The following is a 23242-nucleotide window of genomic DNA, read 5'->3' on the forward strand; positions in this document are numbered from 1 at the left end:
AGGTGGAAGACAGGGGTCAATGAACCATTTTGCAAACAGGGAAATAGTAGCAAAGAAAGGTTAAGCAACTCATAATTGGTCACAAAACAACGCAGTGGTAGAACCAGAACTCAACGCCAAGCTGGGGTGCTCCCACCCACAGCCAGGCATTCTGTCCTGCCTGATGATCTAGCCCATGTTTTCCACACCACCTACCGGTAACTGGCCTTTTCATTTCTTTCAGGGAACTGGGGCATCTCACAGGGCCCCTGCAACGGTACCGGCACTAGCAGAAACCACTTAGCTAACTGGAGTCTGTGTTTAAAGCCTCTTTTTATGATGCCATTAAGACATTAGATTTGTAGTATGCTAAGTGCTGGGTTTCCTGTGTCCCAGGAAACTCAAAAACATTCTAAAGATTTGATATACAGACTACAGTTCTCACGCCAATCACATGATCAGAAAAGGAACTGGCACTGGCTGAAGAGCAGGTGAAGGAAGAGTCCAATCAATCGTGTTGGCAAATTCATCGTGGGTCTCATACACCCAGTTTTCCGAAGAATTCAAGCACACAATCAAGTGACACTGAGAGGAGGAGGCACTTGTTTTAACCGAGGACCACTTTGACAGATGCTTCCCTAAGACCGATTCATGTTCCCATCATTCGCTTGTCAATTACGGCCTGCCCATCAGGGTCTTTTCAACTGTTTTTAAGCAGCAAGATCCTCTATTCAAACAAAATATTAAACTCTGATAGGAGAAGCTCTGGCTACAGTGAGGATGGGCGCAACTCCAAACACAGGTGGAATCCTTTGCCCTAGATAACGCCCACCAGGGCTCAGGAATATTATGTGAGCATGCCTTCAGTGATCACCTTCTCTTTCTATAAATGCCATTAGTACACTGAAAATTCTGCTGAGCAAATGAGCCTTCTTAAAAATGTCTTCAGTGTGCTCACATTCCTTGTATTTTATGACAAATCATTTGGGTTCCTGAGGTACCTATAAATGGATACTAGCTTGCCAGACAGAAAGGACAACATTTTGGACAGCACCAAACGGCTGCCCAAATAATATTCCTGGCTCTAGTTGATCATCACTCCCAGTACCTTTTATGGCCACTAGAAATTCACTACAGAAAAAGATCAGGAACGCCAGAAAAACTTAAGTGAAGGCTAGGGTCTCTCAATGCTCAAACTATTGACATTTGGGACCAGATAATTCTTTGATGGGGCTGTCCTGTGCACTGTACCATGCTGAGCATTGTCCCTGGCCTCTGCCCACTGGATGCCAGCAGGCACACCCACACACACAGTATGACAACCAAAATGCCTCCAGACATTGCCAGATACTGATTGGGAACAAAATCGCCCCAGTTAAGAAGCAGTGCATTTGGGCTGGATGCACAAGTTATTTTTTTTTTAAAGTGTGTTTTGTGAGCAAAACGATACACGTTTAAAAAATATATATATTTTTTCAGAACAAGGAGACCTCTTAACTCAACCCTGTTATTACAGAAATGAGAAAATTAAGGCCCTGAAAGGTTAAATGACTTATACAGAGTGATACCAAAAAGAGCCTGGACGTGACTCTGGCTCTCCAAACCCCATTCCTGGCCAGCGTTGTCTGGAGATGGGAATAGAGAGGGGGAGACGGGGAGACAGACAGACAGACAGACAGACACAGGCGGAACAGCACGGGACGGAGACAGGGCAGCTTACCCAGATGGATTCCTTCGGGAAGCCCATCCTCAGATCCGTCTTCAGAACCACCTTCCCCTCGATCCACGGCTCCATTTTCATCCAGAGGGGCGGCGAGGTCAGGAGAACACGTCCCCGGCTGCCTCCCGTCCACAGACATGGTGGGCGACTCCGCGCCGGCCCTCCGGTCCTTCTTGTGGACCCTGGAGTGCAAGACCAGCTGGTGGTAGGTTCTGAAAGCTTTGCCGCACTCGGAGCAGTGCGTGGGCTTCTCCTTGCTACTGGGTAACTTGGGATCCGCGTCCACGGAGGGCGCTTCGCCCTGGGAGTGTTTGCACTTCTCTTTCTCTTGCGAGGGGCCTGCACAACTGCCCTTATTTGTTTCTCCAAGCTCCTTCTCGGAACTCGAATCGTCGTTGTCGGTGCTCCCTTCTTGCCCCGATTCCTTCACTTCTTGGCAAATGGCAACTTTTCCTTTGGTAGCCAGCTGCCAAGCCTGGAAGGTGGTGAACGGATCGAGCTGAGGGATGCATCTGACAGGCTTCTTCCTCGTTTCAGGGTGAGATTTTGGTCTCAAGTTGAACAACTGCAGGAAGTCTTCCCTCGAGGACGGCATTCCTCCTTGTGGAGAGTCTGTCTGCGCGCTGCTGGTACCGAAAGCAGTTTTTTTGGTGTGCACCTTGCGGTGCTCAATTAGACTTTCTTTATTTGGAAATAGGAAGCCACAAACCATGCAGATTTTGTAAGGAGAGGAGATGCTCTCGGCCGCGTGCACCTGGACGACCTCGTTGATCGTTGCTGGACTACTCTCCAAGCCTTGCTGCAGTTTGCTTCTGGCCCCCGATTTGCCATTATGTGTCCGCATGTGATTTTTAAGAAACCAAGGCTCCTTGAATCTTCTTCCGCACATGTTACACCCGTAAGTGAAAGAATCTTTGTGTGTTCTCATGTGGATCTCAACATCAAAAGCGACTCTAAATGTCTGCCCGCACACCTCACAGCTAAATTCATTTTCCTTGCAATTCTTTTCCTTGGGAGGTTCTGTTCGCACTTGACTTTTATCAAGCGGACTGAGATACTCTGCTTCAACCCGAAGAACTGCTGGTTCACAGAGGGTAGGCCGGTGTTGCATTAAGACATGTTTATTAAGGTCTTCTGAATGTGTGAAGGTCTGGCTGCAGAACATGCAATCCAAGGGCATATACCCCTCGATTTGGATGACATTTTTTTCTTGTGTAGCTCGGAATGGAACAACAGCGGTCCCTTTCATTGACAAGGCATCCTCCATCTCCATCGGACTGCCAAGAGAGCTGCCAATCACTTCTGGCCCATCCATGTACATTAAGAGGGATTGAGTTGGCATGTTTCCTGTCACTTTCGATTGCATATAATCTCAAAGTTCCGTTGGGGAATTTCTGGAGTTGGAATAAGGCCACTTGTAAGACTTGTCACTCACCCCTCTAACAGCCCTGGGTTCCAAAAACCAGAGCAAATATTTATTATAAAAGTTCAAAAGAAAGTGTATAGTCCTCTAACTTCTTCGAACTTTTAGGAAGCTCAGTGATGGTGTCACTGGTTATTTCCACAAACAAGGCATACAGGCTTCCCAATGCCTCGATTCAAATATGAATCAGCACAAAGCATTAGTTCTCTTTGTCTCCATTGAATGAGTGTTTCAATTGAGCAAGAAGTCAATCCCAGCAACCTGGAGACAAGGGATTTCCAAACCCTAGAGGAAAAAAAAAACAGAAACGGTTAGCTACACTCAGAGCAAAGAGAAGGCTGGTGTGGGTGAGTCATACGGTCTTTTCCACACAGCAGAGAAGGTACCTAATTCAATTGCTTCACTTTTAACTAATATATAGGGCATCCTGTTAAACGTGCTTGTTAATTAAATCACTGGCATTTTATCCAGTCAGTACACTTATTAAATCAGAATTTCATCCAGTTAAAAGCCAGTTTAAATCAGTGCTTTACCGACTTAAATCTAAAATGTCAAGTTTTAGGTCAGAAATTGTTAAATTCAGCTGAATACATTTTAAATGCCACTAAAATGCACATGTGGATGCCATCAACAGCCTCCCTAAATCTAAAGACTATAAGAACTGTGAAAATTAAGATGAAAAAATTAGAACACTTTAGTAAACTAAAATATTTTAAATCCAGTGTATACAAAACAATTTAAAATTTGTTTCATATACAAACAAATCTGCATCCAAGAAATCTAAGTGCCCAAACACCCCCTTAGAGATTTTGCACATACAGAGGTCAACAAAATGAGCACAGAAATACAGAAACTTTTCCTAAAATCCCCCATTCAAGAAATACTTAACACCTCAGAATGGTCACTCGTCTTGGCCAGGGGAACCCTGATATATTTTGGTTCACTGGATATTCGAAACCTCAATCCACTGTTCAAATCCCGGCTTGCTTTCAACAACTTTCTGCCTTCAACAAGCACTGGGTGGGGCTTCCTAGTCCAAACAACAAATAGGGAAAGACATACACAAAGCTCCTTTGTGAATGTATAGATTTAAAATAAAATCCTCAACAGGGCTGTTTCAACATGGCTTAGTCTTTCATCAGAAAATGGGTCCTCTCATTTTTTTAATCTACCTTTCACATCATGCACTGGCCAGGTGGAAAATTACTTTATTTAGCTCTGCTGCTTCTGGTTTAGAAGCTAATTTTCACTCCTGGAGAAGAATTAACTTCTAAAGCCAATACCCTCTGCCTTTATGGCAAACATTGGATAGGCATTGTTTCTAAATAGTCCCAACTACTTAAAACTTAAGTCAGTTAATTCCACCCAAGAAAACCAAAAGGCATGCAAACTACTCCCAGCAAAGTAACCTTAAAAAACAAAAGCATACTTTACTTTCCTCCCTCTCTCTACTTCCTTAAAGAGCAAGGAAGGCCTGCAGGCTCAGAGAAGCCAAGGAAACATCTCCTCCTTTACACGCTGAAATAGAAATTCTCATACTCCTCGTTATCTTTAGTTTTGAATAAACTAGATCTTTAACATTAAGCTTTTCTAAATAAGACTGCAGATCAAGGATTAGGGTAAAGGAAAGAATGTCCTGAAGTCTTTTCTTTGTTGCTATCACAATGGAGGATCAACACATGGGCTGGTGACCAGCTTGGTGTGATATAATAGAACACTCCAGAGACCCGAGTTCTAGTCACAACCTTCAAGGTGTCACTGCCACATACCACATCTTTCTATTATCTATTTAATGCAGTTGGTTAAACTATAGGATGGCCTTTACAGTTCCAATATTCTGTGGTTCTGAGGATAGAGCTACACATTGAAAAGAATATTCAATTACTCTGCTAATCAGAATGTGAAGTGACTTAGGTTTCTATACATAGAAGCTTAAGTTTCATTTGCTTATTCAACAAGTATTTACTGAATGCTAGCGTCCCAGGCAAGGTTTTAACTGAATAACAGCACATACCCTAGAAAAACAGTTATCAAATTCTGACACCGCTGTTTTCCCTGGCCAAGAACAAAGACTCATTTATTTGAGGTCCTTCCTACTTTTAGATGCTAAAATACGCTTATTTTTTAAAAAATCAAATAGTGGCAATAGGCAACAGTGGAGTTTTTTGGTTTTTTTTAATGTCCTTATTTAGCAAAATCAAAGTTCAGTGAGAATTTGAAAAAAAAAAAAAAAACTAAGTTAGTCCCTATGTCAGCTCTCAACATTATTACTGTATTTTAGAAACTTGACTAATACGTGAAACTGTAATTTTGGGGAACTCCACTTCTCTACTGACATCCTTTAGAAAAAGAGACACCAGCTCTACAGTCTCGGGATTAGAAATATGATGTGAGGACGGGCATAGTGGCTCACACCTATACTCCCAATGCTTTGGGAAGCCGAAGTGGGTGGATCACATGAGGCCAGGAGTTGGAGACCAGCCTGGCCAACATGGTGAAACCCCTCATCTGCTAAAAATACAAAAATTAGCTGGGCATGGTAATACACACCTGTAATCCCAGCTATTTGGGAATCACTTGAACCCAGGAGGTGGAGGTTGCAGTGAGCCAAGATCGCACCACTGGTCCAGCCTGGGCAACAGAGCAAGACTTTGTCTCCCCTCTCCGCCCAAAAAAATAAGAAATATGATGGAGTGTTATTTCCCACTCAGGGAAACAGCATAACTTAGTTACTGAAAATATTTATTAATAGAAAGATGTTTTGGTTCCAATTCTCAATTATCTGGGTTAAAGAAGTTACCATCACTCTCCACACTCCACACAAGACCTTGTAGGATTATTTCACTGCGGTGAAAGACAATGAAGGAGGTTCAGTGGGAAACGATCTTAGGACAGACGAAGCTTCCACTTTGCCTGGGAGGGCGAACAGCGGGAGACCTGGAGATGAGGGCAGGCATTCTAGGCCAAGGGGTCTTCTTGTGTGGTCAGATGGGGAAGGAAACCCTCCTGGCAAAACATCAGAAATCTTTCTCCAGGAAAGCTTCTGAGACTGACTCTAATAGTCAATTGTGACCAACTGTCCTAGGCTCCCAGGGCCACAGCAATCCTTAGGCACCCCAAATGTGCCATCCCTGACTACCCAGCACACCCTAACCCCAAAGCATTGTGACAGCTCAAGGATGACTTCCTCTGAAAACCTCTGTCCAGATCTAAAACCATCCTGTTTGTTTGCTTGTAACTGTCTTTTTCTAAAAGTAACACCTCAGGATGGAGACTGCTGCCTTGTCCACTGCTGCCCCCAATGCCTGGAACAAGGTGCCTGACACAGGATTAGGCACTCGACACATAGCTGGTGAATAAATGTCACGGAATTAGCACACGTGTAGAATCAGTACACACGTTTGGCCACAGTCACTAACCGTAACTGATCAGAAATTAAAATTAACTTGCATGTTCATCAAAACTTCTACATGGCTATCAGCGACTGCCATCTAATTGCCATTCTGCAACTTCAAGAGTACGATTTCAAGAGCGTAATAAAAAAATCGTATTTAATCACACCATAAAGTTGATCAGCACAAGCAAAAAAAAAACTGCACTATTTGGATTTATACTCACTCTCCTTATGACCCTCCAAAACAAAAATGCTGGGCATCCTAGGGCTATCTCTGACAGCAAATGCCTTCAGCTCTTGACTTAGAAACTGCTAACATACTAGACAAAACACTTCCTTTAAACTCTAAGACAATGAATAATACTTTAAACCAGGTTTACATCGCTTAAAACCAATTTGCTCATCAGTAATCGTTAAAGTGGTTGTAACAATAAAGACGTTAATAACAGAATACAGCAAAATAGAAATTCTAATCTACTAACAGCAAATCACCGTTCCAATTGAATGGGGTGTGTGCACAAACACAAGCCTTCCCAGAAGCCTCCAGCTCTCCACACTCCTGCACACAGAAGGCAGCAGTAAACCGATGGCACTGCTGATAAAGTAAATTGTCTTTCTCGACAAAGAACTGGAGGAGAAAAGCAGGATATTATAATCCAACACTATAATCTAAATGCTTCTAGTTTGCAAGAAAGTGAGCGTTATGAACACGCTAAGCTTACTGAAAAGTACTTCACAAAAATGTTTTCCAATGTTTAAAAACATTTTAAAATCTTTACTCAGGTAAACGACAGAACTTAACTCATATACCCCCTAACACCTAAGGCAAGTGGGCTATTGAGTATAGCCATATTTTGAAAGAAACTTCTACTGGGATTATTTCAGTAGATACTTTTAAAATTTACCAGAGCGTAATCTTTGAAATCCAGTAGGAACCATATTGCTAGAAAAGGCTGGAATAGAAGTGTGATGTTCTTTAGGTCACTAATTACACACTGATTTGTGACTAAAGCTACCATGAATTCTACCACTACCTGTAGATCTTGAAATCAGCAAATAGGACACATTATACACTGCTTAATAAAAAGCACAGTAATCTGTGCTTAAGTACAACTAACTAGGTACAACAGCCACTTTGCTGACAATTACTGTAACTTGGGAATATTTTTCTTTACATCCTGATGTACTCAAACAGTTAACTTTTAGAAACAGCACAGCCTCTGTTTCTTCTCATTAACAGGTTATCTTACATTGTTGATATGGAATATGCATCTACCATAATACAGCTTTGAATAAGGTATTCAAAGTCCTCAAAAACACAGAAAAATTATATTTATACACAATTTGTCATACTGCTAACAAAGCTACTTTTTCCCAAGTTACTGAGGTGTCCAAATAAGGAGTTATTTAAAAATTCAACTTAAATTGCTATTCTCTGGCCAATGCATTTGTACCCTGAAAACTACAAAATTATCTCCAAGACCTGGCTAGAAGTTTACATTTTCTCTGAAAGTTTTTCCTCTGTCTTTTACACACAGTATTTTTTCTTAATCTGACAAGTGGAGAAAACTCTGCATAGCCATCTACTAACAATCAAAAAGCTACAGGTTTTTTTATTTTTTATTTTTAATGCTCTAAATTCTTCAACACTGTTTCAAGGAAATTACTAGGGGTCACACCCATGAGGCTAAATGGTCAACCCAACTTTCCTAATTTAGCTGTGGAAAGATGCTTCCAAGTTAAGCGAAAGAAAAAGATTGGAATATTCAAAGTTTATATTTAAGGTTACAACCTAAACTCTTCAACTTGGGAAGCTTGTAAAGGAAATAATTTCATTTTGCTGAAATTGTTCATAAATTACCAATTTTAAATAGGATTAGAGACCAAAGTACTATAAAAATATAATCATATAGCATATTTGAGTGTCATTAACTAGAAACTGCCTGAATTCATCTTAAATCAGTTAAGGTCAGTTAAGGGATCTTAGTAAGAACTTAAAGTATAACATACTAGTTTTAGTTTCAATATTAACAGATACTGTCATCTGCAAAGTGGTTTTTAAAAACATCCTGATCTGAAAAAAAGTTATAAGGAAAGTGAATTTTTAAAAACTTTAATTAAGCAAGATTAAGCATTGCTATCCGTTTCTCCTATTACTACTACTTAACCAGTACAACCTTAAATATATGTAAAAATTTGACAGGCCTAACTGCACCAAAAAAAAAAGATTTCAGCAAATTAATTAACTGTTAATAAACTGTTCTATCTTTACCTGCACTAACTCTCTGTAATGAAAACACTGAAGGTGTGTATACACACATCTATCTATATATATATATATACACACACACACACAACTAACTATGCCCACTACTAGACCACTACACCATACCACTTCTTCCAATGAGCGCTCTCAATTAAACACAATTCAAGTAACCTAGTTAAATACAAGCTTAGGCAATGCCTTTTAAGGCATAAGATCGTTCTTCTGCAAGATTTAAATATTCCCCTCCCCATCCTATCTTTTGCTGACTACATACTAAAGTTGTATATCTGGCTCTTTCCAGTCACCTGTTTGCTTTCAAAATCAAGGGGGAAAGTCTCCTTTCAATTAGTAATACAATCATTGTTCAGTAGATTTATAAACTGAAGAAAAACTCTATATTGATTACAAAAGAAACAAAAACACTTCAGTATAACTGAGATGCTTTATGTTATCCTTATTTGATAGAGGTAGAAGTAAAAGTAACTATTATTCCTAACGCTGATTCAAGAAATGTCTAGAGTCTACATTTCCAGTCCACTTAACTACATTTTAAATTCCAAAGGTTTCCAGACACACCAGAAAATAATGGAACACCAATACAGAAACACTACACGAGTCTGTTAAAAACCTAGCTTGAGTCTGGGGGAGCTTTTCTATAGGAAGTACAGTCATGTGGAGGTCAGAAACAAGTTTTGTAAAGCTTAATAAGAACAAAGGCTAAGTAAGGAATCCAACTAACTCTCTCATACAACTTCTTCAGCTGCCTTTTCAGGTTTAGTAATTTTATTTCTCAACTTTATCATAAAATTACCAAACTGTCCCCAAATTTCCAGTAACTCAATTATGCTGATACCCTGGGCAGGAAGTAATGGAGATGTTCAGAACAGTCAGTCAACAAATGTTCAAATGGAAAGCATTCCAACGTTAAATATAAAAGGGTAATATGTGGCGGCAGCTGGCTAGCGGGGGCTTCCCCCCTATTTATCTGGAAGATAGATGTGTACAAGAATTGAGCATGTCATCGTGAGCTGCAGATTTTAGGAAAGAATGGTCCCTGTTCTTCCACTTCCTTAAAGTCAGATTTCTATCTCTCCTCGTGGTCTGAATTCAAAAACCTTTGCCCCAGATACCACTGCAAATTTGTCTGTTATTACTGGTTGGGGAAAAATAACCCAGTTCACCTTACTCCAAAAACATGAGCATTTCAGAAAAGTTTTTATACTGTCTCTAAAATGAGGCCATTAAGTGATATTCATTAATCAGGCTTCCTTCACCCGAATTTAAGAAATTTCCTGCCGTCTTTGTGTAATACACTTTTTTTTTCTTCCATGTGCGTTTAAATGTTAACACCCCTCCCCCCCGCAGAATCTGGAGAAGAGGTGTGCGGATCAGGATCCCCCCACCCGCCATTGTCTCAAGTTTAATTTACATGCTGTAACCAAACCCTTCCCTCTTTAGAATATTTAACAAGATTGAGATTCCTTTAATTCCATGTTGGTAGCTGTTCTGTAAATACCTTTCAGGTTTTTATTTTTTAACATCCCAGTAATCTAAAAACTATTGTTTTTAGATTTCAATTGTAGTAACTGGATTTAAAATCTTATTACATTTATTTTATTAGTGGAATACTCAGTTTAATGCAACTGTCTCATGTTTTTCATTCCTACTTTCTAATTCTAAGGCTTGAAAACAGCCATTGCTCAGTCCTTCAGCTTCACCTTCCCAATTCATTCATTAAACATTCCGCTCAGGGATTAAACTGAAATGGGAAATTAGGAAGGAACGATTTAAAACAAATCATACCCAGCAACCTCAAAATCTATAACATACAGGCCAGATGGGCATACAGGAGATGGGACAATTTGAATTTTTTTTTAAGCAAATGGAAACAAAGCTTCATATAAAACATAAAAAGGGTCCAATCATTTACTTTCAAATAGAGTCAGCTAAAAGTAGCTCCTTTTTTAAAGTGGCATCTTTCAGGCAGTCAAGAGTCATTAAAACTACTCCAAAGTTCTTATCAACCAATATCATGTTTGTGACAACTGTGAGAAAAGAATGTAATTTTATAAAGTGGGAAAACAGCACATCTTTTGGGACCCCTGAGGCTCTAATCAGGCATCTCAGAATTAAGAGTGCTCCAGGGTTGGGAAATGGCTACCCTGCTGTGGCAAAAACATGCCATTTCATAATAAATGTTGTTAAGAGAGAAAAAAGTGATTAGCATGTATCTGCAATGAGGAGATAGAAGGACTTAGTCATTGCCAGGCCATTATATTCCTTAATTATTTCATCAGTTTATAAGTGACTTGATGATTAAGTCTTATTTTCAGATTTCCTCCAAAACAAGTCCACTGGAAGGGGATTAGGGGCTCCTACTCCTCCCTGAAGTTTTCCTGCCAAAAATGGAGGCTCACAAAGAAAAATGCAAATCTACCCCCACCTTAAAAAAGTAAAGGCAGTCAAAGTCAAAACCTTCACTGCTCCTCCTTCCTCCCCTACTACCTGGAAAAAAATTTTGACCTGTTACCAAAATAGATTCCTCAGGGTAAAGGGGAGAAAAGTTTTCTACAAATTTTTTCTAAGTGGTGTATTAGTTCCTTTTTTTGAGTAAGAAGTGAAAGGGAATAGGAACCCAACACAACTGCTAAACTTCGATCTCACAAGTTACTAAAAAACAGCAAAGGTCAAACTGCAAAGCGTTAGAAAAGTGTTGTGAAGACAAAAGGATTAAAAGAGTGGGACACTAAAGAAAAAAGTGTGTGTCCTTCACCAATAAAAGTCACATCTTGTCCTCTACTTCCTCCTTCTGTAGGCAAATAAAGACAATTCTAAAGGACTAGCTTTCCTCATCACGCCAAATCATTAAAATTCCAAACAAACAAATTATTAATCCTATTGTAACAATTAAAATAAATGATAAATCTGCCTTGTAACTACTGACAACTGAATTTTAAATAACTTACTGCCTCTTGAATTTAAATATAACCGATTAAAAATGGCAGCAACATCAGGGTTAAGAAACAAAACGAAACACTATTAGTCTCCAGAACCCTGAACAAAACAATATCTAAAATAAATACGACTTCTCAGAAGGAAAAAAGTTATCTACCATTAAGGACACACCTTAAAAGTTCTTAGCACACATTAAGTAAGCACAAACTAGTGGCCTGCCTGTTATATTTTCAGACAAAAAGCAATGAGGTTATTCCTCTGCACTTGTCACTGCAGACACATCAAGGCTTTTAGAAACTACATCTATTACTCATTGTCTAAGTATCATAAAACTTAGCATTTTAAGTCTTGTTTGATATCAATCAAGAAAGAACATCCACTTCAGGGGAAAGTAGTACAGTAAAATAAGAACATTGTAAATGTCCTTCTTGACATATACAAAAGAGAAGGTAAAAGGCCTCCTAAGACCCCTACCTAGTGGCCAGGCCTGGACGGCAGCTGTTGCTACCTCGCCTTTTCTTTTGTTGAGCTTAATCTCATGTCAAGTCATTCAACCAACTCAAAAGCAATGAAGACATAATTGAATCAACCTGAACTAAATCAGACCTAGGCTTCTTAAAACATACAGCTTAATGCTTCCAAACGATCTAGAAAACTGAGAAACCTAGCTACGCTGTAGGACACACAGTGGCCAATAATACAGGACCCCCAAACTGGCCAGTGGACCACTGCAACCGCCATTTACTTCCTCCGTGTTTAGGAATGTTCAACGCTCCAAGCCCCATAGGCTGATTCAGGAAGATAAACTGAGGCTCAAGGAATTTCGAAGTAGAACAATACACCAAAGCCTTAAACCTGAAATGACTATCCTTTTCTGGGGGGTGGGGGGAAAGAAAAAGAAAAAAAAAGTTTCTGGGGCTCTCAGGGTGGCCCAGATGCCAGGGTCCCAGAAGTGGCCTTTTGCAGCTCCTGTAACTAAACCTGGCGGAAAACTCCCTGCCTGCTCACCCCACCCCCACCCGCCCAAGAATGCGCCTTCCCGTCTTCGGTGGCCCTACCCAGAATCCCAAAATGTGGGTTCCAACCCGGGCCCTGAACATCTTCTCAAACTCCCGGGACCCAGGTTCCGGCGCGCGCCCCGCGTGCCGGGTCTTGCCCCTCGGGCGGGACCGCCCAGGCAGCCCCAAATCCAGCCTCCCGGGCCCCCAGCAGCGCCCTCCGCCTCTCCACCATCCCGTCCGGCTCGCAGTCGGGGCCAAATCGAGAGCCAAGAGGGCTGTGCCTGAAACTGAGCGGTTTCACCACTCGGCACCTCCTGGCAGAAACTTCCCTTTAAAAAAAAAAAAAGAAAAAAAAAGCAGCAGCACTTTTGGGCTAGCATTTCAATCCTTCCTGCCCTTTAGAGTTCCCAGTTCTGCTTCCAGCTGGCTTTGGGTGTTCCACTAGAATTGAGTTGTAAAGATATTCTTTAAGTGTTTATAGAACATTAAGACTTAAAAAAATCTTTAAAATTAGAGGAGAGAAAAAAAAAAGCCACCTTATCGCACACATCCAGGAAACGCAGCCCCGTGCATCCCTGTTGAGGGATGAGCAGGCGCCCCAAGACTCCCGGGGACAGATTTTTGGGCACCGGAGGGAGTCACGGAGCGCGCGTCGGGGTCCGCGGCGAGGCCCAGCCCCTCCCGCGGTCCCTTAGAGGCGCCCTCCGCCCGGCCCGAGTGGACCGTCCCGGCCATTGTTTACGGGGGGATGCCCGTCCGGACGCATTGTTTTGGCCGCTTCCAACTTGCCCCGGCCCTTCCCCGGGCATCGCGGGGGACCCTACGCCGACGTTCCCCCTCCGCCCGCGCCCCAAGGGCCAACTGGGCAAATTGGGAGACCCGCCCCGCGGGGCGACCCAACTTTTCGGAACAGCCCCCCACCGCCCACCCCCGCAGACCCCCGCTCCCGGCGGAGATTCAGGGAACCCCGCACCCCAAGCCCTTCTGAATCGTGCGGCGTGAGTGTGACGGCCAAGAGCGGATGCAGCCCGGGATCGCCCGCACCTTCCCGCGGGCGGAAGCGCAGGAGCCGGCTGGGGAGGGGGCGCCCTAGAGGAGCGGATAGAAAGCTGAGACGGGGAACTGAGGTCATCCTGGCGGGGGACAAGACAACGAGAGCCGGGCGCCTCGGGGGCGGCGCGGGAGCCTCCGCAGGACCGGGCGGGCGCCCCGGCTGGCGCGGGCGGGGGGCGCGCCCCCTTTACCTGCGGCTCCGGCTCCTCGGCCATTTCCTCGCGCGGCGGCGGCCGGGACTGAGCTGACACCACTCGGGCCGGCCGGGTTTGAATGAGGAGGAGCGGGCGCGGAGAGGAGGGGGCGGGGAGGGCGGAGGGAGGGAGGGAGGCGTCGCGGAGTTTCTCTCGGCCTTTTGTGCGGACACCTCCCGGATTCCGCGCCCGCACCCGGCCCCCCAAAAGACACGGGGAGCCGCGGGCGAGGGGTGCAGCCATCCGCCGAGGCGCCTAGTGCCTTCGCGCCTCCAAGACCCCCCCAACAAAAAAGGAGCGTCCCCCACCCCCACCCCCGCCCGGAGGAATATAGGGGCCGGGCTCACCTCGGGCGCGGGGCTAAGGTGAGCGGGGCGGGGGTGCGCACGGGGGCAAAGGCGCGGGCGCCCCCTACTCGTCCGCGCGGGGACAGTGCAGGCGCGGGGGGTCCCTAGAGCCGCCGGGGCGCGGCGCGTCCGGCGCTGGGGGACTGTTGGGTCAGAAAGTGTTCAGGGAGCAGCTGTTGCGCCCTCCCTCGGCCCCGCCGCTCGGAGACGCCCCGCCCCCTGCCTTCACCGGCCGCCCGGCCACGCCCCACACCGCCCCGGCCCCGCCCCAGCGCCCACATGACTAGCATAGGCGCGCCCCTGCTCCGCCCCCCGCCGCCGACTCCGCCTCCGGGACGCGAGCGAGCGGCGAGCGCGCGCACTCCCAGTTCTCGCTCGGCGACTCCCGCGCACGCGCGCGCCGTGCCACCCTCCCCGCGCCCCCCGCCCCGCACCCCTCCTCCCGCCATCCGGCTTAACGTGGCGGGCGCGCGCCGCGGCGGTAGCCGTGACAGGTACCCGGGGAGGCCGGTGCGGGTGGGGGGGGGGGCCCGCGAGGGTGTGCGCAGGCGCAGATCCGGCCCCGTCCCCGCCGCCCCCTCCTCTGCAAGGTGTGCCCGGGCGAGGGGAGGGGCCCGCGGCCCGAACCCCTGGGTCACCCCGAATTACAAACAAAAACCTTAACGCCGTTGCTCGCGGGTTAGAAGGCAGCTGTGCGCGAAAAACACCTCAGATTTTCTTCAAGCTTGAGGAAGGTCGAGAAGATAAACAGTTTTTAAATGAGTATCTTCAGAAAGCTATTTAATTGTTGTGATTTTTTTTTTTTTCTGAAAGGGCTGGGCTTGCGCTATTCTAACTTGAGATTTCTAAACTTAGCCTAGGTTCCAAGAATCTACTTGGTTTTGATAGAAATCCATTTGGAGGAAACCGGGGACAAAAAAAGGGACAAAAAAAAAAAAACAAAAAACCGCTACCCTTTCCCCTCCTCCCTACGCACAACTCATTTAAAGCGTTTCCCAAATGTTTTCTTTCCTTACTGAAAAAAAGGACAAAAAAAATCCTGATTCCTAAGGCCTGTGATATTTCCCCATTTTAAATAAGCCTCGAGGAACCATAGACATAACAAGCACATCCACAATTTTTCTACCCCAAAATGCAAACTAATGCAAATGTGAAATGGATCTATGCAAGTCGCTACCAACAAAATAGCCAAATATTTGTGTTTTTACCGGCCTTCAGCATATCCAAAATGAAAAAACTTTAAAACACATCAAGAAAAGCATTTAAAATATCTATTTCCTAAATCAAAAGAAAGAACGCACTACAGAAACGATCCGGAGCTGGTGAGCAATGCTATCTTAATAAATAGGAAAAGGAATTTGAGAAGACAGCTCAGCAAAGGGGAAGAATTTGCCAAGTGTCATGTTTTGCTGTCATTTTATATATAACTACTAACCCCACATATGGTCTGGTTAGTCTTTTTTAAAAAGGAAGCGAATCAATTACTCACAATTAATTAGCAGTGCCAGTAGATTCTTAGGCCAGCACTAAAAAACTAAATTGGGTGAATTTTTTTTCACTCAAGTCCACTGATATTGATCACTTTTAGTACTAGGATTCCTTTTCTGACAAAAGATGAATACCTATCTTTAAAATATATTTTTTAATCTTATTGTCACATTCTAAAACACAGTCCAAAAACACTTAATAAACAAGAAACTTCATTTAACTTTATGAAAACAAATGACTATGAGCCTTGCTACACAACAAAGAAACTATGACCAAGTGGAACCAGGTTGAGCCTTAAGTGTAACCTCATTCTACATGTTAATGGATAACCTTTGAACTCTGAGACCTTGAATGCTGTAAACACAATAGCACTGATAGTTAAAAATTCTAGTGTCAAAATCGAGCAAAAAGAAAAGTCCAAACTTTTCGGGGGGAATAGGGAAACAATCAAATATTTTGACAAATACTCGTTTCAGTAAGAACAAGGAGATTCCTGGCTCTCAGACCTTGTTGCTACTGAATTATTTTCTGAGCAAAAACGGTTGTGCTTGTTTTCCCCCTGTGCCCTCCAAAGCTACCACTTTGTTCACATTATAGCATCATGATTTGTTACTGTTTCGCCGCCTCTCTCAAAAAAAAAAAAGAGAGAGCGCCTTATTATGTTGTAGCTTTGAAAACTGAAAGATGATTATAATTCACTGATCTGTCTGCTAAGAGTTTTATTTATATGTGATCCTCCTTATGTTTGAGCAAAGAATTACAAAGAACCTTGTCCTGGAGTCGTGCCAAAGAAACTGGGAAATCGTTGCAAAATTCTGCCAGTGACTGACTGCTGGGTTGCAAATACATACTGTGTTTTCAGAAGGACATAGAGGGATCTGAATTCGCCCGGGAGGGCTTTTCCCTGAGACACATTCTTCCCTTAGAATGTGAGACTCATACTTCCCATTTATTTGGAAAGCATGTATAGTTCAAACAATTAAAATATGGAAACTCCAAAAGTAACAGGAGAACACTGGAAGCATTTGGTTTTGTAATAAAAGCTAGGAACTCATACTGCACAAAGTGAAAATTGAAAATCGAACGTTGGTCTTCCTATGCTTAGCTCCACCCACAAGAAATCCAGCTTCGCCATCTCTCCCTGCGTAGGCCATCTCTAAAGGAGTCAGGTGCTACTAGATGCCAGCAAAAAAACAAAGAACGGAACCAAAAGAGAAGCTCTGCACATGGTACTTGGAGAAGGGGCAGAAAATCCCCACTTCACCTTGTTTCAATGCAGCAAACATCAGCTACACCTCATTTTTCACAATTATCCAAACAGACAGGCCCTCCTTAAGACATATTTCCTAGTATGCGCTTATAAAATCACACCATTATCTCTAATTTAATCCTAGTGATATAAGGCCTCTTGGTTTAGCCAACATCTGATTTTCTATCCAGATCCCGCCAGTCACAGCATGCTCACATCTAGTAACATAACAAAAAAAAAAAGAAGAAGAAGAAGAAAAAAAAAACAAAACTTCTGATTTGCTGTATTTAACACTTACTGGAATCCTCTTTTGAGACTCAGCCTTAATTAGAAGAACAGAATGAGGTATGATCTTCTTATTTCACAAGACTTTATTTTACTGTGGAACTATTATACAAAAACTATTTGGAAACTGTGTGTAAATCCCTGGAGCTGAAACAGAGCCAACATAGATACAGGACGCAAAAGAATTCAGTGTTCAGAGCAGGAAAACCTGAAAAACTGCAGTGAGGAGTTAGCAGGAAAAGAACATGAAAAAGTTAGGCAAACCTGCCAGCATCTGCAAACTACAAAGGACATTTGAGAAGGAAACAGGGACAGCCCTTTGAACAAGACTAAATGCACTAAAGTAAGTAGGAATAACAAACAGCTCGAAGGAGCACCACATTGCTCTTTTCTATTAAGTTTCTTGATCCCATGCAAGTCACTCTTCTGTAAAGTATCACAATAATATACTATTTTAAAAATATATTTATATATATGTGTGTATATATATATATATATATATATATATATATATAGCAGAACTTACCTTTCAGAAGAGAAGGCAGGGTCTGGAACCTGATAACTCTGTAGGACTTCACTCTACCTGGCTCCAAACAATACTGGAAGAGATGTGATTGCCGGTTTTTATAAGCACAGCAAAAAGGGAGGGGTCAAGAATAAGACTTAATTTAAATAAAGGTTTCAGTACCCTCCCAACTTGATTGGGTTAGTCAATCTTGATAAGGTTGACAGCATTTTTTAACTGGATTTGTCCTATTCGATGAGTGCCCTCCCCCACTGCAAGCACAACTCATGACTCCTCTAATATTCTGGATAGTTTTCTGAAATTACCTTCACTGAAAATGTTAATGTAAACTCCCTTAAAAATTGCACACAAAACACAACACTGGGAACACCTCTTTAAAGTTTTCTGCCTTCATTAGATATTCCAAACAGGAAGTTTTGGAATGAGGAACGGAGGGGAAGAAGAGGGTGACTAACATTAATTGAAATTCAATCATCATTATAATCTCAAGCCAGAATCTTAAAATCTAATCAGGATATTTCATCTCCATCTACTCCACCCTACACAGACCTTGCATCCATCAGCAAACCTTCATATGTCTCAATTGTGTCCATTTATCTTTATCTCTAACAAAAGCCTACACCAGGTACCACTGGCAGGTGCCATGCACGTGAACGTGGAGTCTGCTGTTGGAAATGTGTTGGGAAGGGCGAGTTCCCGGTGACAATTATGTACATTTAGGAGCTTTCCAAATACTGATGGCATGTTGAGCCATCAGACTGGATAAAATCACACGAAAGAGGTGCTAGTATTGGGCCCTTGGGTGGTTCAGCGCCTGGAAGTCAAGGAGAAGAGAAAGAGAGCAAAGGGGACTGAGAGGGAGCAGGCAGTGAGGTCTGAGGGACCGCAGGAGAGCATGGGGACCCAAATGCAAGGGAAGAAAGGGTGTCAGCTCCATCACGTGTTCTCCTCCAGACAGAGACAGTACTGTATATGCAGGTTTCTCCAAACTTCTTCCTTTCTAGGTTTCCCTTAATGCTTTCTCTACCTATAATCCAAGACTTTTACCCAAAAAGACTTTTACCATGGATATCAGATAAATTCACCACCCCTTAATGGCTTCCTATTGCCTTGAGGGAAAAAAAACTCCACAGCTTCCCCCACCAGCTCTGCAGATCTGGTCCCTGCCTAACTCCAGCCTCAAGTCCTGGCAAGCCCTTCACTGAGGCATCTAAACTCCAGCCTTCTCTCTGACCTAGAGCCTTCAGCCCTGGGGTTCCCCTTGTCTAGCACCTCCTTTCTCATTCTCTTCAAGAACTTGGCTTCTGTTCTTTCTGAGAGTGGTTTAAAACCCCTAGTTCCCTGGGAGGGGGAGGAGAGGGGGAGGCTCTGACATAGTGTCCTGGTCATGAACATCTTCTCTCCAATAACTTGGGCTCAGATACTCAGATTCTACCTCTGGAGAGCTGCATAACCCTAGAATATTATTTAGTCTCTCTCAGGTTTCAGTTTCCTTATCTATAAAAGGGGAATGATGAAGATGATGAAGACGACAATTATAATAATTGTTTGTGTTACTTATATAAGTAATAGTCACATTTCTTCAAGACTCTGGAGAATGAAATGAGACACACTACAAAGCTTGTGAGCCTAGAGTTTTGGGGGCCCTGGCACTGTTCTAGGCATGGGAGATAGAACATTAAGCAAAACAAACGAATTCCTTGTCCCGTTGGGGCTTATCTTCTTGAGGGAAGCAGACAACACACTGGTAGTTATATTTACAACCTACTGGGACTGGGTCATAGGAGAGGGGAAAAGCCTGCTGTTATAGATTGAGGCTCCCTGAGGAGAGAGACCTCCCAGGAAGTCAGGTGGCAAATCATACCGGGATGGGGAGGAGTGTTCCATTCATTCAGAGGGAACAGAAGGTGAGAAGGACCAAAGAGGAAGAGAGCCAAGCTTGGAGAAAGAATTGGAAGGCAGCCAGTGTGTCTGGGGGCCATGGAATGAAGACAGGATAGGGACAGAGGAGCAAGAAATCAAGGCAGGCCCGTGTGAAGACCGGGGATTTGACTCTCGTTGCAGCAGGATATCAGTGATCAGTTCTCTGTTCCCTAGTATTTGCCAAATCTGCAACACTTGATAGAGCTCTTTCCTGCCTTGCAGTTGGGTCCCCATGCTATCCTGATCTCCGTCAGTCCTCGCTGGCTGCTCCCTCCCAGTCCCCTTGGCTCCTTCTTTAGACTCTCTTCTTTGACTTCCAGGTGCTGACATGCCCAGGGCCCAATACTAGCAACACTTTCTTATTCATGTGATTTTATCCAGTCCGAAGCTTCAGCATGCCATCAATATTTGGAAAGCTCCTAAATGTCCATATTTCCCACCTGGAACTCTCCCCTCAACTCCCAAAACACATTTCCAACTGCTGATTTTGTCTCTACATGAGAGGTCCCTGTGTTTACAGGGCAGAAATGTAGACCGTCCCATTCTAAGCGGCCACAATTGACCTTTTCAAAAGTCGTCGTCTGGTTATGTCATGGCCCTCGTGCGTCTTAGAATAAAAACAAATTCCCGATAACACAGCCCTCATGCATCTTAGAATAAAAACAAAGTTCCCGGCTGGGCGAGATGGCTTGTGAGATGGCTCATGTCTGTAATTCATAATTCCAGCACTTTGGGAGTGAGAGTTGGGAGGACTGATTGAGTCCAGGTGTTTGAGACCAGCCCGGGCAACATAGCGAGACCCCATGTCTACAAAAAAATTAAAAATTAGCCGTTGTGCGCCTATACTCCCAGCTACTCAGGAGGATGAGGTGGGAGGATCACTTGAGCCAGGGAGGTTGAGGCTGCAATAAGCCGAGATTGTGCCACTGTACTCAGCCTGAGCAACAGAGTAAGATCCTGTCTCAGAAAACAACAACTAAACAAAAAAACAACAACAACAACAAAACAAAACAAAAGTCCTGAGAACATGGCTGTCAAGATCTGGTGGGCCATGCTAAGACTCTGGGATTTATTCCAAGAGCACTGGGAAGCCACTAAAGGAAATGGAAATAAAACCAAAAGAACCATTGAACGTCAAGTAACTGTTTCTTTCCCAAGAGATATTAATGTCTCCCAAAAGACCCCATCCTGGTTTAACAAAGAGGATATGACAAACTGTAAGAAGTTGGAGTCCTGCTGGGTGTGGTGGCTCACACCTGTAATCCCAGCACTTTGGGAGGCCGAGGTGGGTGGATCACGAGGTCAGCAGTTCGAGACCAGCCTGACCAACATGGTGAAACCCTGTCTCTACTAAAAACACAAAGGGAGGCAGAGGTTGCAGTGAGCTGAAATTGCGCCACTGCACTCCAGCCTGGGCGACAGAGTGACACCCTGTCTCAAAAAAAAAAAAAAAAAAAAAGAAAAGAGAAAACTAAGGCTCAGGATCATTCAGTAACCTGCCTGAGGTCACACAGCTAACAATTTGTTTCCCTACTTTCCTGACTACAATGAAGCCAATGCACTAGTTGAACCCAAGGTCAGACTCCCCCTTTATCACCAACCTAAATTTCCTCAATTCTAAAAATTGGCACTGATGCATATTTCTTGACCCCCTATTTCCAGGATGTTTACCAGTCAGTCATGTGTGGCTCTGGGGCAAGGTTGAAACGTCCGCACCCACTGTCCTCCCTTCCCCACATTCTGGAACAGCAATACAGTGTTTCACTTGGTTGCCTGAGGGCTAGTTTCCTCCCACCTGTGTCACTCCTTTGAGTTCTTGGTATACCTGTAGTCAGGACCCTCTTCTTTACCAGACTGTAACAGACTGTAAATCTTTTTTGTTTGTTTGTTTGTTTGTTTGTTTTGAGACGGAGTTTCGCTCTTATTGCCCAGGCTGGAGTGCAATGGTGCAACCTCGGCTCACTGCAGCCTCCACCTCCCGGGTTCAAGCAATTCTCCTGCCTCAGCCTCCTGAGTAGCTGGGATTACAGGCGCCCGCCAACATGCCCTGCTAATTTTTTGTATTTTTAGTAGAAACAGGGTTTCACCATGTTGGCCAGGCTGGTCTCAAACTCCTAACCTCAGGTGATCCGCCTGCCTTGGCCTCCCAAAATGCTGGGATTATAGGCGTGAGCCACCACGCCCAGCTGAAATCTCTTTTGAAAGGGAAACCGGGCACGGTGGCTCATGCCTATAATCCCAGCACTTTGGGAGGCCAAGGCGCTAACCTAAACCCAAGAGTTCAAGACCAGCCTGGGCAATATGGCGAAACCCTGTCTCTATGAAAAATATTAAAATTAGCTGGGCATAGGGCTGGGCACGGTGGCTCACGCCTGTAATCCCAGCACTTTGGAGGCCGAGGCAGGTGGATCAGGAGGTCAGGAGTTCGAGACCATCCTGGCTAACATGGTGAAACCTTGTCTCTACTAAAAATACAAAAAAAATTAGCCAGGCGTGGTGGCGGGCGCCTGTAGTCCCAGCTACTCAGGAGGTTGAGGCAGGAGAATGGCATGAACCAGGGAGCGGAGGCTGCAGTGAGCCGAGATTGCACCACTGCACTCCAGCCTGGGGGACGGAGCGAGACTGTCTCAAAAAAAAAAAAAAAAAATTAGCTGGGCATGGTGGCTGGCACCCATGGTTCCATCTACTCAGGAGGCTGAGATGGAAGGATTTCTTGATCCCAGGGAGGTCAAGGCTGCAGTGAGCCGAGATGGCATCACCGTACTCCAGCCTGGGCCACAGACCCTGTCTCAAAATAAAAAGAAAGTGGGGAAGAAAATGTAATACAAATTAATATACCAACAGCAATTAGTGAGTACTTTTTCCATGGAGCTGGGAGAGAGAATGTTTGTAAAATTAAAATGTTCTACGCTAGAAATCAACTTTCCTTCTATGCCTTCTTTATTTCACCCCTTATAGCTAGTTAATAAATCTCACAAATCCTATCCTTCTAATCTCTCTGAAATGTATGTACCCTTCCCCTTCTATTCTCACCACCCATGTTTCTTTGTTTCCTTCTAGCCTGTGTAATAATCTCATAATCGCATCTCCTGTACCTGCCTTCTTTCTAGTCCAGAATACTTTTTCCTAAATTCCGCTAATAACCATCCTGCTACTGCTTTGTGTGAAATTGTCCAAAAAAATATTTTACTTTTCCAAAATAAGTCAAGCTCCCTCTCTTAGGATGCAAAACCACACCATGGTCCCAGCCAATCTTTCAGCCTGATTCACTCAGTATATATTTATTGACCTCTCCTTCCTCCCAAGCACTTGGCTAGATAGTAATTAAAGAGTGAGGCACAAAACAAATTGGATTCCTCCCCTCATGGAGCTTATATTTTAACAGGAAACATAGACATTAAATAAATTAAAACACAAAAAAAGACAAGAATATAATTAC

General features: G+C 43.8%; 1 protein-coding gene across 16 annotated transcripts in view; it reads right to left on the reverse strand.

Annotated features, from left to right (window-relative positions):
- Positions 1 to 23242, reverse strand: part of ZNF217 (zinc finger protein 217) — a 41550-nt gene that overhangs the window by 12714 nt on the left and 5594 nt on the right. For 7 of the 16 annotated variants that reach the window (XM_063802617.1, XM_063802616.1, XM_009437427.5 and 4 more), the window contains 2 exons: positions 17881 to 17953; positions 1700 to 3407 (listed from right to left, as the gene is read on the reverse strand). In XM_063802617.1, coding sequence (XP_063658687.1) covers positions 1700 to 3065 — 1366 coding nt within the window. In that variant the 5' untranslated portion in view covers positions 3066 to 3407; positions 17881 to 17953. Of the gene's footprint in view, positions 1 to 1699; positions 3408 to 6998; positions 7145 to 12795; positions 13018 to 13274; positions 13791 to 13982; positions 14579 to 17880; positions 17954 to 23242 lie in introns of those variants that run through there. The other 9 variants (XM_016938151.4, XM_063802610.1, XM_009437429.5 and 6 more) reach the window with 6 other exon arrangements.

This window comes from Pan troglodytes, chromosome 21 (assembly GCF_028858775.2).
Source record: "Pan troglodytes isolate AG18354 chromosome 21, NHGRI_mPanTro3-v2.0_pri, whole genome shotgun sequence".
Lineage (NCBI taxonomy): Eukaryota > Metazoa > Chordata > Mammalia > Primates > Hominidae > Pan > Pan troglodytes.